This window comes from Barbus barbus (genome assembly GCF_936440315.1).
Source record: "Barbus barbus genome assembly, chromosome: 15".
Lineage (NCBI taxonomy): Eukaryota > Metazoa > Chordata > Actinopteri > Cypriniformes > Cyprinidae > Barbus > Barbus barbus.
Window position 1 is genome coordinate 22890469 of NC_136743.1, and position 24579 is coordinate 22915047.

Consider the following 24579-nt stretch of genomic DNA (forward strand, 5'->3'; position numbering starts at 1 on the left):
TCGTGATACACAATCATGCCTGGTAAAGTGCACAAATGATTAATTATCAGTTTATTAATTATTAGTTATATTATATTAGTTCTATTAATTATTAGCTAATTATAGGTATTTGTTAAATTTGGTGCTTTCTCTTCTTTTTTTGGGGGGGGGGGGGGGTATATTAGGCTGCTCAATTCAGATGTCACATCAATGTTTATTAATCATGTTGGGCAAACTGAATTAAATTGATTCAGGTTGCCGTCGCGATTCTCTTCATTCCAGCATGCTCCGACAGTGCCCCGGTGTTATCTATTCATTTGCTAAGGTTTTGACGCCATCTGCTGTTCATCTGCTGTTCAATTGCTGTTCGTTTACTAAAATTGTTTTATTGAAAGAATACAAGCACACAACTTCACTTCAATGCTGGTGACTTAATTAGCCCATAGAGGCAGTAGATAATTATTTAAAACATGTAACCACACTATTCTGTGAAATTTGCTTCTAATGACATTGCTACAAAAAAGTTTTGTTTTGTTTTTTTATTTCAAAGTTAGAATGATATTTTATTTAACCTTAAAAAGCAGGGGGATACAAACAATTGAAAGGCTGTGGGGAGATGTAGTGAAAGTGTCTCGTGTTTAAAGGGGTGTTTGTTGTGAATATTTAGATCTGGGGACTTTGTTCATATGTTCTTTGTTTAGCTTACAGGCAGAATTTAAAACAATATGGCCACCTGTAGTGGGAAATGTACTCACCTTTAGATGATGAATTTCACATATTTATACTATTTGGAGGCAACTTGCATGTGTAATGTTGTTGTTTAGTGTCAGCTTTTTATTTATGTTTAAAAATGTTTATGTATGGATTAATTTTTTACATTTCTCAGTATGCCTGTAAATGTTTGTATATCAGAGGATATGTTGCCCTTATCAAGATTTTTTTTACCATATAGACTCTGGGGTCTATAGACTTTAGACTTTGTTGGCTGTTTTAGAAAATCAGTTCAATAATACTCTTAATACTCTAAAATGAAAATGTATAATTAATCATTTATTGATTAATCATTTAGTTATACTGAATTTAGTTTGATATCAACAATTTCCTGGAAGTTTGTGTCAACACTTTATATAGTAAGTACTAGTGACAGTCAGGCAGGAAAATTTCACAACAGAAAGACTTAAAGGGATAGTTCACCCAAAAATGAAAACTTGATGTTTATCTGCTTACCCCCAGGGTATCCATGATGTAGGTGACTTTGTTTCTTCAGTAGAACACAAACAAAGATTTTTAACTCTGCCATTATATGACTGACAGACTGCAACGGTTTGAGTTAAAAAAAAAATTATAATTTTTTTTTATCAGAAATCAATCAGAGGTCAGAAGGCATTAAGTGGATTGTGTACAACAGGTTTTCCTCATGTTATTAATTACTATCTAAACATTTGCATATCACATAAGATAAAGCAGGCTAATATATTCATAATTATACATTATGCTTATTGATTAACATAATTTTACAATGCATTACTGTAAGTTATGAGAGACTGAAATGTTATGAGAGAATTAAAGTTTTAAAATTGTTTTAATTCAATTTATTCGCCAAAAGGGACAGCATAACATTTTAAATTGATACCAAAAATAAGTCATGTTTAAAAAAGTCATGAAACTTTTATATGTGCCTTAATAAGATGGAAAATAGCGATACATTAATTGTCTGATGTCTCTTTATGGTCTTGCCTTGTGTTTAGGGTTATAGGCCCATTGGCTGTCCAGCAAACAAACACTAGGAAATATTTCTAATGTTCTTGTGTTGCTATGATAAAATTTCAGACATTGCTTATATAATTTATTGTGAATTAAATGTACCTCCGAAAATCTGGTCAATGTCCTGCTGACTCACTTTATTATTTGGCCTTTGTTCTGCCACAGTGTTTTATGTACTTGATTGTTCTGTACAAACAAAACAATTTCAGGTTTGTCTTTTCAAATAAGAATTTGGTAGGAGACTTTGGTGAGACTGTCACCTTCATTAGATGCACTGGAGTAAATACTGGAGCAATGAGTTCATTTGTCCTCAGGGTGTCACTGTTGGGTTACAGATCACAACAGAAAATTGTATCAAATGGCTTTGATTTGTGGCTAGAAGGGATACAGCTACGACCGGAAACTAACAATAAATTAAATGTTCTACCTATTAGATTTTCTTTTATTTATTTAAGCACAGAAAACAGCAGTTTGCGACATGTTATTGAGTCACACATTTTTAAAACTGTTTGCAATTGTACCCACAGAAAACATCAGAAATGTCCATACTGATGACCCCCTAACATAATTTCGCTTGTGCAGCTTTTTTAACTGTTTCAAATGCTTTTTTATAAGATGCGAAGAGAAGGTATTTTATTGTATTATAAAGTGTATTATTGCACATGTTGAATAATAATTGTGGTTGAATATCTGCTTCCCTTTGCTCTGACATGCCACTGTAAAGTTTTCCAGTAAGGTTCAAACAACGTCACCAAAAATGACTGCCTACGCCCTGCCAACTTAGACGGACGAATGAGAATAGCCTACATTTGTGAGTGCAGAGTGACAGCCAATCAAAATGTTTTTCACTTATCTTGATTTGCATGTGTCCAATAAGGATTATTATGCAGATATTGCTCTCATCACAGCTCTCGGGGAAATGAAATATAATGTAACTCCTCTCGCACCGGCAGATTAAGAAAGAAGACCTACGAGAACACAGGTGGATTTACTCTATTTTCAAAGGAAAGTTATTCAAGTCCATGCTGGATTTTAGGTGCAACATGACGTTTGAAGAACTTAATGGAGATTACTCTATTGAAAGGTAGATATACCAATATGCATTTATTCGGCAATTAACCCATATAACATTATTATACTCATTTTACCAATAAGTGAATAATGTGCGAATCAAGAAAAAAAGATAAAGTTTTTTCTAATATAACGAGTGATATTTCTGTGTAACGTGTGAAATAAAGGCATTAGCAAACACATATATACCGGTAAAGAAGTGTCAGCTGCACGAGACTCTCCGCGCGCTGTGGCTTATTAAACAGCCGCCGAACTTTATATCGGTCTACAGCAGTCTTTAAAGTTTTGCAAAATAAGTTTTGCTTATATTTTATCTGCTTAAGAGGAACGCAGGTAAATTACTCACCCAAACACGTAAAGTAGCAGTGAATAACTTACATTCCTCAAATTACTGTAATAGTTTTCATCCGACGCACGAGCTGTAGCCATTCAAAAACGTTCAATGTTCTGGACTGTATCAAGGTTTTATTACTTAATCATTTATCCAAATTGTGTTTCTACAGGATGGATTCTGTGATTAAAGCTCTGGAGGAGGTCCTGCGCTCCGCGTTACCGCAGGGACGTATTACAGTTGGGGTCTACGAGGCTGCAAAGTCACTCAATGTGTAAGTTTATAGGCTCCCTGTGTTACTCTTTCAGTGTCATTGCAACAGGTGCAGTGAAACTAACTAAATCTCAACTTCTCTATCTAGGGACCCTGATAATGTGGTGCTGTGCATCCTGGCCACAGACGACGATGATGTGAAGGATGTGGCGCTTCAGATTCACTTCACTCTCATTCAGGCTTTCTGCTGCGAGAATGATATCAACATCCTGCGCGTGAACAACACGCGTCGCCTCGCGCACATCCTCGGGGGCGCCGGCTTGCACGGCAGCGAGCAGATGGATCTGCACTGCATTCTGGTCACTGTAAGTGTCAACAGTATCTGCATCTGTCATTGGAATCCAAATAGGAAGCAAAAGCCAAAATAGGCCAGTACCCTGCACGTGAGCCACCACTTTTGGTAACTTGTCAGGACATGTCCAGGTGTAACTGCCAGTGCATGACACCCACATGCACATCCTGCTTTGCATTCATTTTTGGAATCAAATGAACAGGTGTCTCAGTATTCATCATTCTGATATTCTTTCAAAAGTTGTTATATACTCCATAGGATATATTTAGTAAGATTTGCATACTCTCAAAATCCCTTCAGACATTTAAATTCATGGTTCTCTACAGCAGTTTGACTTCACTTTTATTCCTACTCACGTTGAATGACCATAGGTCCTCTTTTTCCTGGACATGTCCTGGCCGGGATTTCTAGAAATCCCGTCCAGGAAAAAAAATATGTATTTATGGTTTATTGATGTATTCAGAATTCACAAAAAATATTTGTAATCATATGGCTGCCATCCAAAGACAAGGTCGACTGTAAAGGGCAATGCTTAATGCTTAGAAGGACACTCAGTAGCAAACACAAACAGAATGTAATCCCATCTCTTCTTCTAATGTTCACAGGTTCCATATGCATCCACATGGAAGAACCCAGCTTTGGGAAAAGTGAACCGCTTCTGCAGAGAGAGTCGCTGTATGGATCAATGGGTGCCCATTATTAACCTTCCAGAACGATGAGGACCGCTAAAAACAAGGGAAAACATGGCTAAAAATATCTAGTAAAACTGATAAAGGCTAAAAAAGGTGGTCACAAAAAGGACTGATAGTCCAGACTGGTGGAACTAGGGACTAACCTACAGAATGAACTTGGAGGAGGACGAGCACCCTTTTGCAATCTGAGATGATTCAGCAGTTTTTGGCTTTGTTTGTGGGACTTTTTGAGGACATCACAGGAAGCTAATTGTGAACGGAAGTGAGCACCTGAGTATCTTGTGAGATAGTTTATTGGCGGGGTGTCATAAAGCACTTCAGTTAATTACAGGATGAAATATTTCTCAGGCAACACAATATCAGAGATGATATTTTTCAAAGAGGCTGCCCTATTCTTTGAATTTTTTGCCATCATTTTTAATAGTATGCTATTAGTACTCAATGTTGGAAAGTAAATTATTTTAAAGGGACTTGCTTCTAAACCACTGAGATTAAAACTATGCATTCACAGTATACTGTAAGAGAACTGTTTTTGGGGGTTTCTTATACATAAGTTAATTGTTCTTTTGTGGTCTTTAAATTATTTACATCAACTTAAAGTAGTATTTATGTAAACTTTTTATACTATTATATTCAAATGCAAAATGAATTTTGTGTTGTAATAAAAGTATTTTTGAACACATGGTAGTCTTGCGGGTTATTCTGTTAGAGGTTTCTGGAAAAGCAGAGTGGACTAGTAGAATTGACCTGACAACACCATACATCTCTCAGATCAGCAGGGTCACGCTGGACTCAGTGGCCTTCGTGACTCCCTATTACAGACCAACAAAAGCCATCCAAGCCTTTCTTTTGTCCTGCTTTAGTTAGAGTGACCATTGCATCTATTCATCAGATTCCTTTTTCAACTGAAATGAATTGCTCAGGTTCAGTTTACTGTACGCTTGCTTGTCAAACTTGCTGTCGTAAAGCCAGTTGCTCTTAATTGTGCTGTGTTTGTCAAACTGATACTAATATGTAGGTTAAAAGTCAATGCGTAGCAAGAATGTAACACATTACACAAGCCCAGCTGGAGAACGGAAGTGTCTAGAGACATGTTTGGAAGTGTTCAGAAAGTGTGGCTGTGATCACATGTCTGGAAACCTGACTCAATGTGCCAGTGATGAAGCAAGGTTTAAATGTTAGGCTGATGCAAGGTAGGTAAACTCCAGTGACGTGAACAAGAAAAAATAAATAAATACTTGGTCAGGAAAAAAATTGCATCTCTCCAAAGACGAGTTAAATGCAAAACATGGCAGTTAAAGGTTACTTAAAATTTAGCTTAGCTGTTTGTGTAAATGAACCATATGTAATCCTGATCAAAAGTCAGCTAGTCTTTCAACTCAAATAATTAATGGATTCTGCAGGTGTTAACTGCTCTGTGTAGGCAGTTTTCTGGCATCTTTAAAAAGATTGTTTTTAGACAGCTGGTGTAACAAGGACCGGGTGAAATAACTGTGCTTTCGTCACAACTTACATCACAGTGGACCATGCCCACATTAACTATCCTTTAATAACAATCGTTTGTCACATCTTTAATGGTTTAGAAGAATTTTAAGCATAATCCAGAATAAAGTATATTCTTTTTTTACACTACCATTCAGAAGCTGTTGCTATAGTTGTTTTTTAATAACTTACTTTTTTAATTCAGCAAGGATGCATTAAATTGATCATAAATGACAGTAAAGACATTTATGCATTAAATCAGATTGCAACCAATCAGAAAAAAATTAATTAAATTGTAGAAAATACTTCACAAAATTACTGTATACTGTATTTTTTTAAATAAATACAACCTTGGTGAGCATAAAAGTCTTTCAAAATAAAAAAAAAATACAAATAATCGTATTAACCCCATACTTTTGAACAGTAGTTTACTTGGTTTCAAACTATTCTATTTAACACCTAAATATTGGGGTAAAAACATTGTTTTGTTTCTTTTGTGTGTAATTAAAGTGATAATTCACCCAAAAATAAATATCTGTCATTATTTACTTGTCTTCGTATTATTACAAACCCATATGACTTTATTTCTTCTGTGGAACACAAACAGTGATATCTTGCAGAACGTCCAAGTTGCACTTTTACATAAAAAGAAAAAAAATCAGCTTTTACACAAATTTTCATGAGATACACTAATATAGTACAAACTGGTTGACCGTAGATTTCGCAAGAACACATACATATGCGATGCACTTAGTTTTACTATTTCACAATTTTAATAAAATCTTTCTTTCAAGGTACAGTACATACAACACGTTATGAAGGCTTGCAAAAATACAGAAATTAGAATAGAAAGAAACACCAAAAAGAACAAAAGGAAACTTGTTTCTTCACAGAGATACTGAGGTCACAGGAATTTGGTTGTGAATCTCAAATACTGCATAACTTCTCTGATGTCTCCACAATAATACAGACGTTGCAGCATCAATATATGGATGCTTGACCCATTAAAGGTGTGAATGTTTCTCAACTGCCCTTCTTGGGAAAAAATCATTCAATTCATAGACAAGATCAAAGTGGTCTTTGTTTTAAAAATGTCCTAGGCACAGGAAAAAGACATTTAAATCAGAAGGAAAAGTCACTTTAAATCTAAACAGAACAGAAAAGTTACTCAGTGTCAACAGATAAAACGTCAACTTTTCATTTGTATATATCTGTAATAAGTCAGGACTGCTTTGAACAATCTAAGGCACAAGGGTTTGAAAGTGCAGGGTAATCAGTTCTCTTTTCCTATAAACCACACTAGAAACTTGTCTCTAATGGTTTTGTGCATAGTGGTACTGTCTTTCATTGAGAACACATTTTTGTGTGATGTGAGATTTTCAGAATTCCATTTATTTCAGTCAGTCCCTTTGCTATATCATTGTTCATATGTACTGCTAGAGGAATATATAACACACGTTAAGTGAGATTTAATCAGTTAATGTAGTTGCAAGCTCCTTGTATCATAATGTGATGTGCTACTTCCCTATTTCAAACACAAAGTAAAGGCATCATTCGGTGGAAAGAGGAACTTAAGGCCGTTTTAAAATATCTAAATGGCTTGATTTATAGGATAATTTCGTGGAATGATTTCAGTTTGGCCCAAACAACCAAACAGAAGATGCTGGTAAAGATAAGAGTCAATTCTAGTTATTACCAAAATGGCAATTAATTAGTACTGATTGGAGTTTATTTACAGTAATAAATACTGTAAGAGCTAAATACAGTTAAGACATGGCACAAAGTTATACTAACGAGCTAGAGCTGGACTTAAGGCAAAGTTGAGTAGAAGTAATTAAATAAGATTAATGCTTGTTACACTACAATATAATGCAGGGCTTTTTGTCCTTGAAGGGGTTTTCTGAGGCAGGGATGCCCATGAGCAGGGGGTCGTATTTGGCGTTTTCTCCACAGTAGCGCATGAGGTCAGCTGAGGCCTTGGATACCTGGATGTGACAAGCCAGAATGTGAAAAATGTTCTTTAATGCTTGGATTATTAAATCACAAAGAAACATATTATGGTTTCTTTTTATTTCAAAACAACAATACACACTACTGTTCAGAAGTTTGGGGTCATAAAGGTTTTTGAACCTTTTCCAAAGAAGTCTTTCGTGCTCACAGAGGCTGCATTTATTTGATAAAAATACAGTAAATCAGTAAAATTAGGAAATATTACAATTTAAAGTAAAGAAACTATTTGAATATATATTTCAAAATGTAAACTTATTTTCAGCAGCCATTATAATGCTTCAGAAATCATTCGTAAATGCTGTTCACCCAAAACTGATAATTCTGTCATCATTTACTCGCCTCAGGTTGTTTCAAATGTGTTTCTTTCTTCTACTGAACATAAAAGAAGATATCTTGAAGAGTTGCTTGTCCACACTGACTTCAATGGTGTGGGAAAAAAACACTACGGAAGTCAATGGGACCAGAAACAGTTTGGTTACCCATATTCTTAAAAACACCTTGTTTTGCATTCAGCAGAAGAAAGAAATTCATACATTTTTTAAGGATAAATATACTTTGATAAATAGAAATTTCAAAAGAACAGCATTTATTTAAAACTGAAATATTTTCACATTATGAATGCATTTTGATAAATTTAATGTATATATGCAAATTAATAACAATAATTTCTTAAAAAAAAAAAAAAAAAAAAAAAAACGTACTGACCCCAAACTTTTGGAGGCTAGCATAAAAGTTACATTTTTTTCAAAAAAATGATGTAGCCTTCATATCACTACCACAACATCACAGTTTCCAAAAACATTGGTGATAATATAGCATAAGATATTTAAAATGCTAGTCATTTTTGATTTAGAGGTATAATTAACTATTTATTGTGTTATAAATTTAAAATACACAATCACATATAAAGAGGAATAAAGGAAAGAAAGATCTTTTAAAGATGCAAGGAAAAGAAAATGTACCTTTATCCTCTCAATACTGGCCTCGACTCTTAGTTGCTGTACCATCCTCCTAGCATGTGCCAGGTTGCTTGAGCCCACCATTTTAGAGGACATTTTTGACACCATATAACTGCAAAACCAAAACAAAAAAACGCACAAAACAGTTATAAACCTAAAGACATCATAAAACAATCACATCACAACAACATAGCATCACCTGTGCATCACCAGTTTCCTTACTGTTTTTCACAATAAAAACATACTGAAATTAACGCACAAGACAAAAGCCTACTCAATAAGAGAGCATCTGACTGGACTGTTATCAGTTAAAAGGGATGTTCACTATTCAGAATTGTATGTACTGGCCTCTACAGTCCCACACCCTGATATCCTTACTCACACAAACTGGAAAGTTATGTGCAATAGTTACTTATTGTTAATTCGCCACAGATAAAATGCCGAAACCTTCTCAGGAACTGAAGCAATGCTGAAATTGAAGTGCTTGTACAGTGGATAACAAGTTATGTCTTGAGCTTGGCTACTAGCATCCACAATTGGATTCATTACAATATGTCTTGTTTACATTTGATATGCATTCTATTTTATTCTTTATTTTTTAAATTGTTTAATTTGAAATGCAGGAACATGTCCTATGCCATAAGAAACGCATCTCTAATCAGGATCAGGTGAACCCAAACCAACGTAATTATACATAAATTCAAACGTTTCTGTAATGTATTATCCATTTCCATGTTCCTGAATTCTCTGAACTGGAATAATAGCACAATGAGGTAGTAAACACCATCTATTGTGACTCAAAAATACTGTAACAAAAGAGACAAAAAGTTTATTTTACTGACTTATGGGTAAAGGAAGAAGAAATATTGCAGCATTCTTTCCTCTGGTGGTGTTTTAGGTTACAAAACATTTTTTTCACATGGGACATGTCCTACTTTAGCTGGCTTAAGGAAGTTTGGCAGTGGCACTTACAAAAACAGGACAGTGTTACAGTGCTCTCTAAGGGGAAAGGTTACATAATCACAAATGCCCTTCCATAATATCCAGACGCCAGTTGACCGACAGTCTGCACTACAAATGTGCAGTGTAAGCTATTCATGTTATAGCTATTCAAAAAATAATAATTTTAAGAAAGAAGCGCAATCGCAATTTAACATGCATATATTACAATGATATTAGAATTTGAAAGCTGAACATTCTATGAATGTAAAGTTCAATGTTCAATGTAAAGTTGAATGAAAGTTCAAAGGTTTAGGGTCAGTGAGACGACAATGTTTTTGAAAGAAGTCTCTTATGTTCACCAAGGCTGCATTTATTTGATCAAAAAAGTAAAAATGGCCACTTGATCCTTCAGAAATCATTCTAACATTTTGATTTGGTGAAACATTTATTATTATTATCAGTGCTGAAAACAAGTGTGCTGCTTAAGATTTTTGTGGAAACCATAATGCACTTTTTCAGAATTCTTTTATGAATAGAAAGTTCAAAAGAACAGCGTTTATTAGAAACAATTCTTTTGTAACATATGAATGTCTTTACTATTACTTTTGATTAAAGTTGATTAAAGTCATCCAGGTGGATGCTGCACACTGGTGGTGGACGAGGAGATACCCCCCTTACTATGTAAAGCGCTTTGAGTGCCTAGAAAAGCGCTATATAAATGTAATGAATTATTATTATTATTAAAGTTACGTGATCATAAATGCTCTTCCTGAATATCCAGACCTCAGTTGACAGACAGACCACAGGAGACTCTGTCTACACTATAACTGTCCAGTTTAACCTATTTAAGATCAGTTTGCCTATATCAAAGAAACAGATTTTAAAAAAGCATATTTAATGAGAAATAGAAAGGAGCTTTCCAAACATCATTGGTTTGTCCAGTTACTGTTTATGGCATGAAATACATTTGGGGAAAAAAATCCTTGGGCCATTTCCTATTGCTCTCATTCTCATGAAGGAACATTCCTAAATAAAAACTGGAGCATTTAGGCTAATCATAGTAACAGAACATACAAAGTACACTGGATGCCATCATTTACAGAACACACTGCTTGAATTTTATAACCATGTGCGATTTTTTTAAAGATAGGAAGACAGTCTTTAAAGATAAGAGTGTATTGTCTATGCCTAAATCAAAGAAAATGTGATGATCACTTTATGTTCTGCATACGCATGTGTAGATGTTTAGGAGAGGTACACAAAACATGTCCCGGTCTCAGTGTTACCCTATTAGCCCTGAGGTCACCAACTGCTGCCCCTACACATGTTCATTCAGCAGATGTTATCAGTTCCTGCCACTCGCCTAGTCACATGATCTCACAGTGACACCAGCACACCCTGATCAACCGGCCGTAATAATGCAACTCATTCTCACTCAGCATGAACTACTGTGACTGCTCAGCACATTTGGACTTGCATCAACTGAAGGCAGCAAAACAATAGTGTTAAAGTTTTAGGTAAGCTCAGGTTTTGAACATTAAAAGTGTTGGAGATAAAAGACAGTTCAATAAGCAAAAAGTGTAAGAAAATCAAGAATACTAATTAGATGTTTAGGACAGTGCTTCTCAACCGGAAGGTTATATGCTGCAATAGTTCACCCCAAAATGAAAATTTTCTGACAATTTATTAACTCTCAGGCCATCTAATAAGTAAATGAGTCTGCTTCTTCATCGGAACAGTTTTGGAGAAATGTAGCATTACATAACACACAAACGGATCCTCTGCAGTGAATGGGTGCCGTCAGCATGAAACATGATGGAATGATTTTGATTTTTTGATGGAAACATGCCGCTTTTTGCTTCACAAGACAATTGATGGACTGAAGTGTGTGCACTTGTGGATTATTGTAATGTTTTTATTAGCTGTTTAAACTCCCATTCTGATGATCAAACTATGAATCTAACATCTGATAACCATCTCTCTAATATCTAATAACCATCTCTCTTTCTCCAGGGTTTTTTAACGACTTTATGGAAATTTTATTAGGCAGGTCAGAGGCCATTTCTACAGAAAGTGGTCTGTTAACCCCCAGGGTCCAGTTCTATAGAAAGAGCTCTCAAAACCACTTCACATTTGACAGTGCATGCAGCTCTCTGACAAACAGATGTATTGCCCAACAGTTATTCTATGGAAAGCATCAGCCTAGACATTTTTATCATGAAAAGGATGTCAAGAGCCATCAAAAAACTACACTAAAAAAACTACTCCACAAAATGAACGTGCGCTCATATCTAATAAACATGCAGTACAGCAGAATTCATTATGTCCAGAATGAGACTGTCTTGTGCAGTTAGATAAAACATTACCTAAACGTTGATATTCTACGCAATCCTCCCTTCATTTAAGATATGGATACACGGAGTAAAATTCTGGCCAATAAGCTGAATTATTTTTAAGCTATGGCCAATAATTGATAAATGACTTATTAAGAATCTGTACTATTTTGTCTAAATACATTACCAAGTTTGGGTCAGTAAGATTTTTTAAATATTTTTGAAAGAAGTCACACACTCAGCAAAGCTATATTTATTTGATATTTTAATATTTTAGAGGAAACCATGAAATACATTTTTCAGAATTCTTTGATGAATAGAAAGTTCAAAAGAAAAGCATTTTTTGGAATTGAAATCATTTGTAACTTTATATGATTTTACATTCAGTTTTGCAAAATTTTTGACAAAAGAAGTCCCTTCTGAAAAGTAGCAGCTATTAATTTCTTTAAAAAGGAACTTGTCATTTTAAATGCTACAAGTGAATTTAGACATGAAAACATCAAAAGGAATGGTCTTTAAAATGGATATTTATAATGAAACTGGCTAACACCGTGTCTAGACCGGACGCGAGCGGCGTGGTGCGACGCAACAAAATACAATAGAACCTATTCTGCTGTCTACACTGGATGTGGCACGGTGCGACAAATGTCCGACAGAAAACTGCTGCTGCATTCTATTTATGAAATATTGACACAAATTTAAAATGATTTTCAACGGTCGCTTTGTAGACAGACTTTAGCTCTTGCGGCGAGGCACGACAACTGTTGCGTTCGGTGTAGACACGGTGTAAGGGTAAGTATTATATTTAAATATTACATCATATTTTTTTTAATTGGCAATTAAATATCCCATATTGACTGAAACCAATAAATTAATAAATGAATGTTTATATGATACCAATGTATATTGTGCTTTCCTAGTTTAACAAAAGCCATTTAAGCCAGTTTTATGAAACTCTTAAACCATTGAAAGCACTGTAGCACAATGAGGCTGGTTTGCTTTTGTCACGAATCCGGTTCGTGGTCTTTTGTCCAACTGCCACAAGAGGTCGCCTCTCCATCATATTGGCTCTCACACCACACAGACTGTCATATATTACCCTGGACTGCATTTCCCAGCATTCATTGCACACAAGTACACACAGCTGTCTCAATCACACGCTCACGCCTGAGAACCATCTCACAATCACACACCCTTTATAAACCATGGACTTCTTTGCACAGATGGCCGTGTATTGTTCTGCGTATAGCACTCCCAAAGTGTTAGCTGCCTTACCGAGCCTTCTGTGTTTATGTCTAGCTCTGAGTCTGGTTCTGCGTTTAGCACTCTCCAAGTGTTAGCTGCCTTACCGAGCCATTCTGTGTTCTCTAAGTCTAAGTTTAGTTTATTTTGTTTATAGTCTCGTTTCCTGTTTCCCGCCCTTGTATCGTGAATTTACCCTTGTCTCACCGTTTCGGACTCTGTGTTTACCACGTTTGGATTATTGCTCAGGTTATCGGACTACCCCTCTTCTCAAGCCCTCTGGATATTGTTCACCGATCGAGGACCGACGCATGCCCTAGGATTACTCTTGTGTCTTGGCTGTGCCATACCCGCTTGCTGGTGTTTTGATCCTGTCTGTTATTTGACTGTTTATCAATAAAAGCTTGCAAATGGATCCACACGTCTCACGTCTCGTTCACCCCGTTACAGCTTTAGTATTTAACAACTGTAATCTGATTTGCAACCAACAGTGTGACGCATAAAGGTGATATCATGCACTTGGCCAAGCAGCATCATGCAGTATTAATGGCCAAGTCAAAAATAGCCACTGTGCAGTGACTCCCAGCAGATGGGAATATGTGAACAAGTCCACAAAAACGAGCCAATCCACACTGAACAACAAAGGGCCAGGGCTACAATAATGGGCCATTGTCAGTCAACGCCTGGGGCCTAAACAAACACCAGTTCTCTGAGATAATGTCTCATGTACGTCAGCATGCGTGCGCCTGATAACCAAGAGCTGTGTGTCGAGGTTTCACCCCCTGGAAAATAAATAACTTTGTTGTTAGGGGATGAACCAGCGCAAAGGTAGTTCTCAAAGTCAGGCAACCCCGGAAAAATTCTAGGGCTGGGAACAGTCTAAAGCGAAAGAATTGTATTTTTGTTCTTTGTTGTGGTTTAAGGAGAATTAGCCTACAGAGGGGAAAAAAGAGAGTGAGAGAGAGGATTGCAGCTGTGAATGGGAGGTTGTGCGTATATCTATGGCCAAGATGCCAGATATGCTGGTGCAACAGAGGTGCAATAAAACTCCCATCCATTGTGTTCTCTGCCTGCCACCCTCCTCTTAATGCCCCCATTAATCTCAGCAGCTAAGAAACGCACAGCTATTCAACTTCGAACAACAAACTCACCCCAGCAAAGTTCTGTGTTTAGGCTGCAAATCTAAAACAAAGCAGTCTTTATGAAGCCCCAGTCACTAGCAGCTCCACTGTGTATGAGTACATTGTGTTCATTATGGTTCCAAAAGGTCACCCAAATGCCAATTAACTCCCAAATGAGTTTGTCTTACAACTGATTCAACATTATAATTGGGTCTCACTTTGTTAAACAATCAATAACACTTTTTGTGAGATACATTTGAATGGAAACATTTATTACAACAAAAATCTGATGTGAATGTGCATCTTTAATAACAAACAAGAGTTCCCAGTTCATTTAAATTCAGAAATAACTGAAAAAACATATGGTTCAGTTAAGAATCCATTGTAAACTCAGTAACAGCTTTGAACAATTTGTTGACAGTGATTATGATTCAAACTTGGCTTGGCTTGTGAATAATTTTGACTGACTTATTAAAAGGAACTGGTTCATATGTGTAATTAATTCGCAAATTGGACATTATGGCTTTCAATGAAGCATGCAGAAATAAAGAGAGCACACTCTAAAGACAATTAACGCTACTTCACAAGATGATATCAGAGTAAACTACATGTGAATGCACACACATTTTTCTCATCTACCACCAATTGAATTTAAACAGGATTGGCATTGGAGATCATTTTAATTACAGTCTAGAGTCCTTCTCTGGTCTCTCCTTCAGTGTAAGCATATGGGATTTTCTGCACATTTGAAGCATTATTATCATCTGAAGCATTATTTTGCTGAATGAGTTACAAAACAAAGTTTAACATTTTTGGGTGAATTGAAATGTGAAAAACTGAGTCTGACGTGCAAGATGTGATTTGGATTTGCAAGTATTTGCATAAACCATTCATATTCACTGAAGTATACGTAAACCTATAGCAGTGGGTACACTAAAATTCACCTTTGTACAGCAATCTGATGATAATGTATTAGAAATAAAAAATCTGTACGTCTCAAATTACAATGCATGCTTTGGTTTAAAGAAACCCTGTCAATCCAGCCTCCCTACACAAACTGCAAAGAATTCCACACATGAACGCCTACAGAGTTTCTGCATGTCACATGAACTGAAGTGTCATCATGGGATCAAAGATTCTTTCCATGAACTCATCAGCACATGATAACACCCATATGATATATTGGTCAACCTGCTCCACAGCATCAAGGGTTTTCATGGAATAAAGCCTACAGGAGATTGTGTCAGGTTTGGGCATACAGCCACTCATAATATGGGGAAAAACCACTGCGTGACAGGATCTCATAAACACTATTGTTCAACACACACACACCCACAAAAAACACGTTCATCGCAAAGTACACATATTACAAACTCCACCCCCAGAAATACTATAGACTAAAACTAGATGTTTACATTTTATGCAAATTTGAGTGGTGTTTGTATATGCAAAACTTGCGATACTAAGTGTTGCTATGCAGTTTCTAAGGTGTTCTAGGTGCTTTTAGCATGTTGCTATGTGGTTTAAAGGGTGTTCTGGGTTGTTTAGGGGCACAAGCGAGGTATTAAGTTGCAGTTTGGAGATATAAATTTGCAATTACTCGAAATAAAGCTGCAATTGCAAAACAAAGTTGCAATTGCCTGTTTATTTTTTATTTATTTATTTTTATAGGGAGGTGGAAAAAACACTTGAAGAGTTTGTTTAATACATTACCACTAAGTGTGCCACCACATCAGTGAAATTACTGTGAAACTTTGTGGGCAAACATTTACAGGACCCACTAAACCTGATGTGAAATCTACGGGAGGACATATTTTGCCAAGTATAAATAATACTAATAGTGATGCTTGCCTCATTAACCACACGTTTAGCACTAGCAAAGTGATCTTGCAGAAAGAATACACTGGCTGATGCAAATGCATTTTCAATGCACATTTTTCATTATTTCTAAACATATATAACTACATAACCAAGATCTGTGTATGATATTTGTGCACTGAATGGCAGAAGAGGAGGCACAGCAGGTACATAACACCTTAAGACAGTGGCTCATAGTCACAAAATCATAAGCATTTCCTGGAAGGTATTTTGAACCACACAGAAGCTCAGAACATCATGACACAAACTGTTCCAGATGCACACTGTTTAGTCCACAATGAACTTGACCTGACCGGCAAAACAGAGTACTGTCGGGTATCTGTTCTTTGTTTCTTAAGGATTTATTAAAAATAAAATAAAATAAACTGTTGTAAATAAATAAATAAATTTGACCACGACGTGATTTGAACATGAAACCTTCTGATCTGATGTCATATGCCACTGTTGCATCACAGATAGAGGGAGAAAGAAAGTGACCCAAAACACACTTTGGTTACAGGTGAGTAGAGTGAGTCAAGGACAAATGCACATAGAGCATGTGACTGGGGGAGGAGAAAAACACAAAGAAAGAGACTTCAGAGAAAGCACCTTTACACACAGTGAAGGGAAAAAGAAAGCATGACAAGAAAACAACCAATGGCACATAGTGGGCTTTCCTTTGGAAAACACACAGAGAAAATTTGTTTATATCTGTTAAGTTCAATTACCAATAAAAGCTCACTTGGATTTTGCTAGAGGGATAAAGGGCAAAAAGCCCCACAACATTAATTAAAGGAGTTCCCCTAAAACACTTACTGAACTATGTGTTTTTATTGTCAATGTCGCCATCAAAATTAAAGTCTTTCAGTTTATGTGCAAGTCAGATGTTGATTCAATAACTGCTCTTTTCTGGAATCAGTCCAGAAGGATTCGTTCAGGAATCGGACTACACTGGATGGTTTGTGTTCGATTCACTATAAAGAACCAAATCATAAGTGTCACTCATTCATGAATTGGAAACTTGTTCACATTGTATGTTTGTTTTTGCATACAGCCTGTGAGTATAATTCAAGAGAAAGATTTTTCTTGCCATTGTACACGACATAACACACTTGGTGAAACAGGGCATATTTGATGTTTAATATGCAACTCTGTGGAGGAGTATTGTGCACCAATAAGATCATCAGAGAAGACAGGGCTACCAAATATGGGAGAAAAAAAAAACTTTGAGACCTTTAGAAGAGACAATTACTATTTCCCCGTCTAAATACTGTAAAGCCACCCAGCTTTATATCAAGCTCATGTAAAGCTGCTTTGACACAATTTGCATTGTTAAAAGCGCTATACAAATAATAGTGAAATATACATGGCACTCCCAGGGGAAAAGAATGCTATTCTTGTGAATAACAGGCTCTCTTTTCATCCTTGTTCCTGGTTGATCATTTCTAACATTAAGTCCAGTTGGGGCAATTGGGCTCAAAAAGCTAGAAGAGAAAGTGAGTCTGTTGTCTGAATATAGAGAGCACTTGTATAGCCTCATGCCACCTGCACACTTCATACTCCTTAAACAAGAAATGCGGGACAAAAGACTTTGGGGCCCTACGGCCACCCTGAGAATGAGCTTTTCCCACACAGAGCCTCTCTCACAAAACTACCTTCACAAGTCCCCCAAAAGCCAACCTCAGGTCTTTGAGGAAGCTTCCCAAACTTCTTATAATCCCTGCTTTGTTCCCCCTGACAGTGAACTTCCACTTGGACTTTGTTTCCTCATCACACAGTATCTCAACCACCTGAGACTGCTCACTGCAATGAACACTTTCTCAGTTTACAGCATGAGACACCTTGCTGGATCAATGACTTCCATTCATTCAGTTGCCTTATGGGAGCCATTTCCTTGAATCTTGATCATCTTTACTCTCAGGGAGAACCCATGCTCTCGCTGCCTTCCCAACAGGAAGATAATTTTGGAAAAGCAGAAGCGGAAGTTATGTACAAATTAGGTAGCTGTGTTTTTGATTCCCCAAGGAAACACATTCTGGCAAAATATTAACTTTGAATGCATTGTATGTTGTTTTAGAAATAAAAAGCATCTGGCAAATGCATACATTTAAATACTATACACAGTATATACTATACTATATTTAAATGTCTACATTTATACTCTATTTAAATACTGAATGGTCATGGAAAAAATTGTGTTGATAACCTTAAAACATTTTTTAAACAGTATATAAGATTAACATCTTATCTCTCTTGACTCTTGACTTATGAGCCCCTTGTTTTTAGTGAATCAAAAACTTACAGCACAACCAGTGCAGTTTGATTCCCATTCACTTTGGTGAATCAAAACATACCGTGCATTCAGTTCAACATTGCCTGATTAGCAAACAAATGACTGTTATGTGTTGGTCATTGTACCTAACTGGTTGTTCACTTAATATAGTTAATATTTGTAAGATACAAGTTACACTTGTAAGAAAGATGGTATAAATATAAATGCAAATCTAAATAGCTTTATTTTCCATGAATTGTTCAATGTTGAATTAAGGACAATTTGTTCACACTTTATTTTAAAGTCCAATTCTCACTATAAACCAACTATTAACTATGACTTTTGCTTCAAAAAACTCCTACTTTGCTGCTTTTTAATAGTTAGTATGGTAGCTGATAAGTGTAGGTATGGGTAGGATTAAGGGATCTAAAATATGGGCATGCAGAATGAGCATTAATATATGCTTTATAAGTGTGTGTATGCAAATACATGTAAAAAAGACACCCTTTCACATTGTTTTAAATTTACTTATTGTAATTGCATTTCTTAAAAAAAAAATAATAATAATAATTAATGGAATCATTAAGGAACCAGAATCATAAAGAGGAATCGGAACCGGAATCATTGCATTCTTTATGATTCCCATCGCCTTCTTAGAACTCCCACAGACAACTGGGAAACAACTGTTGTAATCTGCTGTTAAATTCTTTATATGTAATAAATATAGTGTCAACATATTTATGCTATTACAAAGACAAATTATGTCACTACCAAATAAAGCAGCACATCAGAAAGGATACGACCAGGTTATAAAGTAACAAAACCATAATCTTGTGTTGATATTTCTGACACATCTGTTTCAAGATCTCCATTTATGGTAATGTCATGCCCTATTGATTTCTGGGGGGGGGGGGGGGACGACGACTTCTAATGTGAATTTGGACTACTTTCTAACAGCAGTAGTTAATGAACAGATAGGATACCTCAGAGTTACTCAGCATTAATCACTCTTAATGTTGTTGTCAGACAGCAAGGAAATGTAAACTTTGCCCAATTGGTCTTGGTCAAGCTAAAAACGGGACGTATCATTCTGACCATCTGTCAGTGTTAATCAATGTTTATGCTGTGTCTTGGTCTGACCCCTACCAAACTTTACAATGGAAAACTGTGTGAAAAGGCAGCATGTTTTTGGGAGTTTTTCCAACTATGGCCTCATTGGCTTTCACCCACAAAATTATAAGTGCAGAATCAAGTGTGAGCCACGTACACCACCTTTTGGAGATAAATGACAGTGCAGGGATTTAAACAACATTTTTGTGGCCACATGCCAGCATTACAACACAAAAATCACTACCAGATACATATTACCAGTAGATGGCATCCTAGCATGTTGAGTTTGAGCCTAGCTATAACTGACACATCTGAAGCTTTCAGTGTTAACAGTACAAATATTCCAATATTCTATATAGAAAACAACACTGTTAGTAATTACTAATAATTACTGTTAAAAATAATTACTTAATAAATAATAATAATTCTTGTTATTAGGTAAAACTTTATTTTAAGTTGTCCTTGTTACATTTACATGTACTTACTATTGTATTAACAATAAATTATGCATAAGTACATGCAACTAACTCCAAATCAAACCCTCATCCTAACCATATAGTTAGTAGGCTACATGTATTTAATTAATATTACTCCGTACTTAAATGTATAATTACTGACTGCACTATATTTTATGTAAAATCATTTTTATTTCTAACTGTTCTAAATTCATTTTAAATCAATTTTTAAAACATTTTAAATGTTTTAAAAGTTCTGGTTTTATTGTTGTGATCTTTTTTTATGATTATTTTACTTCCTTTTATGTAAAGCACTTTGAATTACAATTGTGTATGAAATTTGCTATATAAATAAACTTGCCTTGCCTAATTACAATGTAACAATGGCACCTTAAAATAAAGTGTAACGTATTATTTTTGTTACTTAATCAAAATATATACCATTACATAAAATATATAAAAAACAATTATACAAAATTATACTAATATAATAGAGAATAAATTATTATTACTACTACTACCATAATACTAATAAAACAACTTACAAAATAACAAATAATAATAATGAAATAAAATAGTTTTAGATGAAGTACAGCATGTCACACTACAGGTCACAATTGTCAGTAATGAGGCATGGAATAAGCCTTGCTCAAAATTTGTGGCAAAAGTACAACTGAAACAACTACGATTTTAAACTAAACAGATCTTTCATGCACATACTACAGATTAATGATCAACTCCTTACTCACAGACTGATTTGAACTGTTATGGAAGGTATTTGAGGCTGACACAAACACGCCTAACAGTGGAAGCACAAGATGATTTTGACAAGGGTGATACAATAAATCCATTCATCAGATTGGGATGGAGACGAATGACTGGCAGACATAAGGTAGAGTCCTCAAATTCTCAAAAACCTCATGGCCATCATTTCACCCATCATATGCACTGTATATCATATTTACTGCAGTAACATGTATTACCAAAATGATTAACAAAGCAGGTCAGGGAAAAGAAATAATTTTAGATGCTTGGATAACAGTTTTCACATTTGACATGTGAACTAGCAAACCACTGACTAAAATCACACATGATCATGTAATTCTATTATTGCATAACTTTAATCTTCCAAAGTACAGTCTTTTGATTTAGTGCAGTTTTGAAGTCATGCGGTCTTTAAATCTGTTTCTAATTGTATCAGAGGATAAAAGTAACTACATGAGGCTGATCTTGGCAAAGACATTTTTCTGTGAAATCACAAGAGTGAGAAGGTGGTTTATGACAAAAGTTAAAGTCAAAGCAACATTGCCTGTAGGTGGGCCAGAGTATTTGCACTTACTGCCAGGTCATGGCTCAAACCTTTTTAAATGCACCAAATGAAAAAAATAAAATCTGCTCACTGCATTACAGCCATGCAAAGACCATGTGCCAGAGTTTGCGTTATTTAGCCTATATATTATTATTAATCAATATTTTGAAATAGTTTTTATTTTTTATTTAATTTAGTTTTAGTATTTCTAAGTGCTATGTATCTAGCTTTAAGGTGGTAGTGATATATATTGTGGAGCCTGGTGCGATATAACAAATAGTAATGTGGCTTCTGAGGAAACCAAAATGGTGCAACACTTAGTTTCACAATCCAATTGAGAAAGGGTATGAAGTATTGCATCAATTACTAACATTGGCTAAATGTTCCAATCCCTTGTGAGGACAGCCATCTTATTTTATTAAAGTCTTATAGTTTAATACAGTAGTAACCGTGAATACACTGTGCATCATAACCAAAAATAAACAGAAGAAAACGAAACTAAGCTGAAACTGCACATAGTTTTCAGAATAAACAGTGCATTGAAATTTCCTTGAGTAACAGGAAAATACAGGTTTGCAGATTTTAAAGTCTACAAAGTTATATTGCAGCCACACTTTTGAGAGCTGGTGGGTTTAAGGGGAGCAGTAAACTTTTGTTTTTGTCATTTTGGATGTCTAAAAGAAAAAAAAAAAAAAAAAAAACTTTCATTAGTAGGATCACGTATATAGTGTAATGTAATTGTATTGCAGGAATCCAACCCAATGTTGATGATTCATGTGCAATGATACAAAAGGTCTAAGTAAAACGTCACACAAACAGCTGGCATTATTCAAATATTAGATATTTCTTAAGTTGAAGCAGCACTACGGTCAGTAGAGGTTTGGTTTTGGCAGAGCTCTGTTACCAGTCACATTCCCTAACAGACAGAATATACACATTTAAACAGTTCTGTGGTTAATCACTGCAATGCTACAAGCCACCACTGTGTCAAAAGGAAGCAGCAGATTTATGTGTCTGTATTTTTTATTTTTATTCTTAAGTATTCATCCCCCAAAAATGAAAATTCTTTCATTATTTACTCATGTTGCTCTATTATTAAAGCTGACTTGAAATGACGACTTTACTCTTTTCTATACAACAATCATTCATGGTGACCATGTCTATCAAGTTTAAATCAAAAAAGAAATGTTTAATCTAATCATGATGTGAATTTGCTGACCAATTCAGAAGGCTGATTCCCCACAGATTCATTTAGGAATTTCCAATAGATCTGAACAATAATGGTTTTTGTTTTCAGGTCTGTGCAACTACAAAAGAGAAATCCTGAGAGAATCCATGACGAGAATGCTATTTATGATCTAGGATATTTTAACGTAGCCTACATAAGATTTGGCATCAATAATGTTTGGTCACCAGAAACATGAGAACCCAAAACGTTTGCTACTTTCAAGTTGGATGTCAATGGCCCATTGCATCATAAGGAGCTATTTTTCAGTGGAAAACTACAGTGAAATATTTATTAAACTTTGGTCTGTTCATCACAAACCCATTCTATGGCTTGAAAAGAATTGTAATATAGCACTTGAGTCGTGTGGTTTGTATTTTTATGGTGTTTTCCCTCTTTTTGTCCATTTGGAGCTTGATAGACACAGACAACAAGGCAGGAAGTAAAAAATAAATCTGTTTTGGGTCAAATATTCATTTAAACAGATAGCTGAATATGAATTAAACTGTGTTATATGTATGTATGGGAGTTCAGGCCAGGGACATTCTCAGGGCCATGTGTCAGCTTTCCAAGGAGATCAGACTAGATTCAAGACACTCTCCTACCCATGAAGATAACATGGATGTGGCTACCAAGCGGTAACATCAGATTGTTTTGTTGCCCATAAAACAAATACTTGGGAGGACGGTCCTTAAACAGAGTTTGATGAAAGAGAAATGAAGGGCTCCTCAATGGGCTCGCATGCAAACTAATGAGTGCGGATCATTAACAGTGTAGTCATGCATGCAAACCCCTTCAGAGGGGCAAAACTAGGGGTTTAAAACATTATATACAAGTCTGGACTCTACGTTTCATAGCCAGTATTTAATGTGCAGTGCATCCTCTATAGATAGGTATCACTGACTACAGAAGGAAATTCAATCGTCTTGTCTCTACTTGTAGTTTGATCTGAGGCAGTCTCACGGAAACCCAGAAAGACTTAAAATGATTTCTGGTATATCTCAGTGTATTTTCATCTTAAACACCCCTACCAGAGTCATTCTGGCCTACTAATAACAATGATTTAAATACAGGAATTTCCCTCGCATTCCAAAGGGTGAATAATCGGCAGTCATTTTAACTTTAATTTTGTAGTTCATGAGTTTTATAGCCACCTACTGATTTACAGTTTAATATTTCACACTGACTAACCTGTTGAATCGTGAAAGTTTGTTATCCGCTTCACAACATGATAAAAACTTAAAGCATTACAAGGCGACAACTTTCTCTTTTCGACATACAAATGTACCTAGGCCACAAAAAGAAGCAGTAGAGTTTCTATATCTTGTGTTATTTGTGAAATAAAGTTTAATTAAAGCCGTATAACTCGTTCGGCGTCGACAGAACAGTCTTACCTTTAAATAAATCTCTCAAGTGTGATCTGCTGATAAATCAGTGAAGAAACGGAAAATACGCCCCAAAACTGCTTTTACGTGAACTTCAAAAGGTCCGCGTGTAAAATTGCCTGGAAAATGATCTAAATACTATTTTATTTTAAAGTTAATTGCATTATTTTTCGCTATTGTAATGTATTCTTGTTACTTTGTGAATGACACGGTTTGTAGCACTTCCACCTACGCTGACCAATCACAGCCGGCGCACGACATGACGTCGCCGTCGAACTGTGGAGAGTGACGCCGATGATTCACGCGCCCTCTTTCTGTCAATCTGGGAACAAATGAAAAATAGCAAGGAATGTGTGTTTATTGACCATGTATTTTAGTACTGTCAGGAACTTGTCGTTGTGATGATGGTTGTCTCTTTACATTACGACACAGGCCACTTGTCCTCAGATTGTAGATTTCCTCAAATATATTTCTT

At 35.7% G+C, this 24579-nt stretch overlaps 2 protein-coding genes across 2 annotated transcripts; one reads left to right on the plus strand and one right to left on the minus strand.

The window, feature by feature from the left end:
- Window positions 1-2647: 2647 nt before the first annotated feature.
- LOC306881473 (growth arrest and DNA damage-inducible protein GADD45 alpha-like) lies at window positions 2648-6036 on the plus strand. Its single transcript, XM_079435591.1, has 4 exons — window positions 2648-2827; window positions 3318-3419; window positions 3507-3723; window positions 4316-6036. Exons 1-4 carry the CDS (start codon window positions 2766-2768, stop codon window positions 4427-4429), a joined length of 495 nt encoding a protein of 164 aa, XP_079291717.1. The 5' UTR covers window positions 2648-2765; the 3' UTR covers window positions 4430-6036.
- Window positions 6037-6642: 606 nt separating this feature from the next.
- LOC306880867 (guanine nucleotide-binding protein G(I)/G(S)/G(O) subunit gamma-12-like) lies at window positions 6643-24336 on the minus strand. The gene is made up of 3 exons (XM_079434666.1): window positions 24114-24336; window positions 8857-8965; window positions 6643-7869 (listed from the first exon to the last, which is right to left on the minus strand). Exons 2-3 carry the CDS (start codon window positions 8959-8961, stop codon window positions 7744-7746), a joined length of 231 nt encoding a protein of 76 aa, XP_079290792.1. The 5' UTR covers window positions 8962-8965; window positions 24114-24336; the 3' UTR covers window positions 6643-7743.
- Between the last annotated feature and the right edge of the window lie 243 nt (window positions 24337-24579).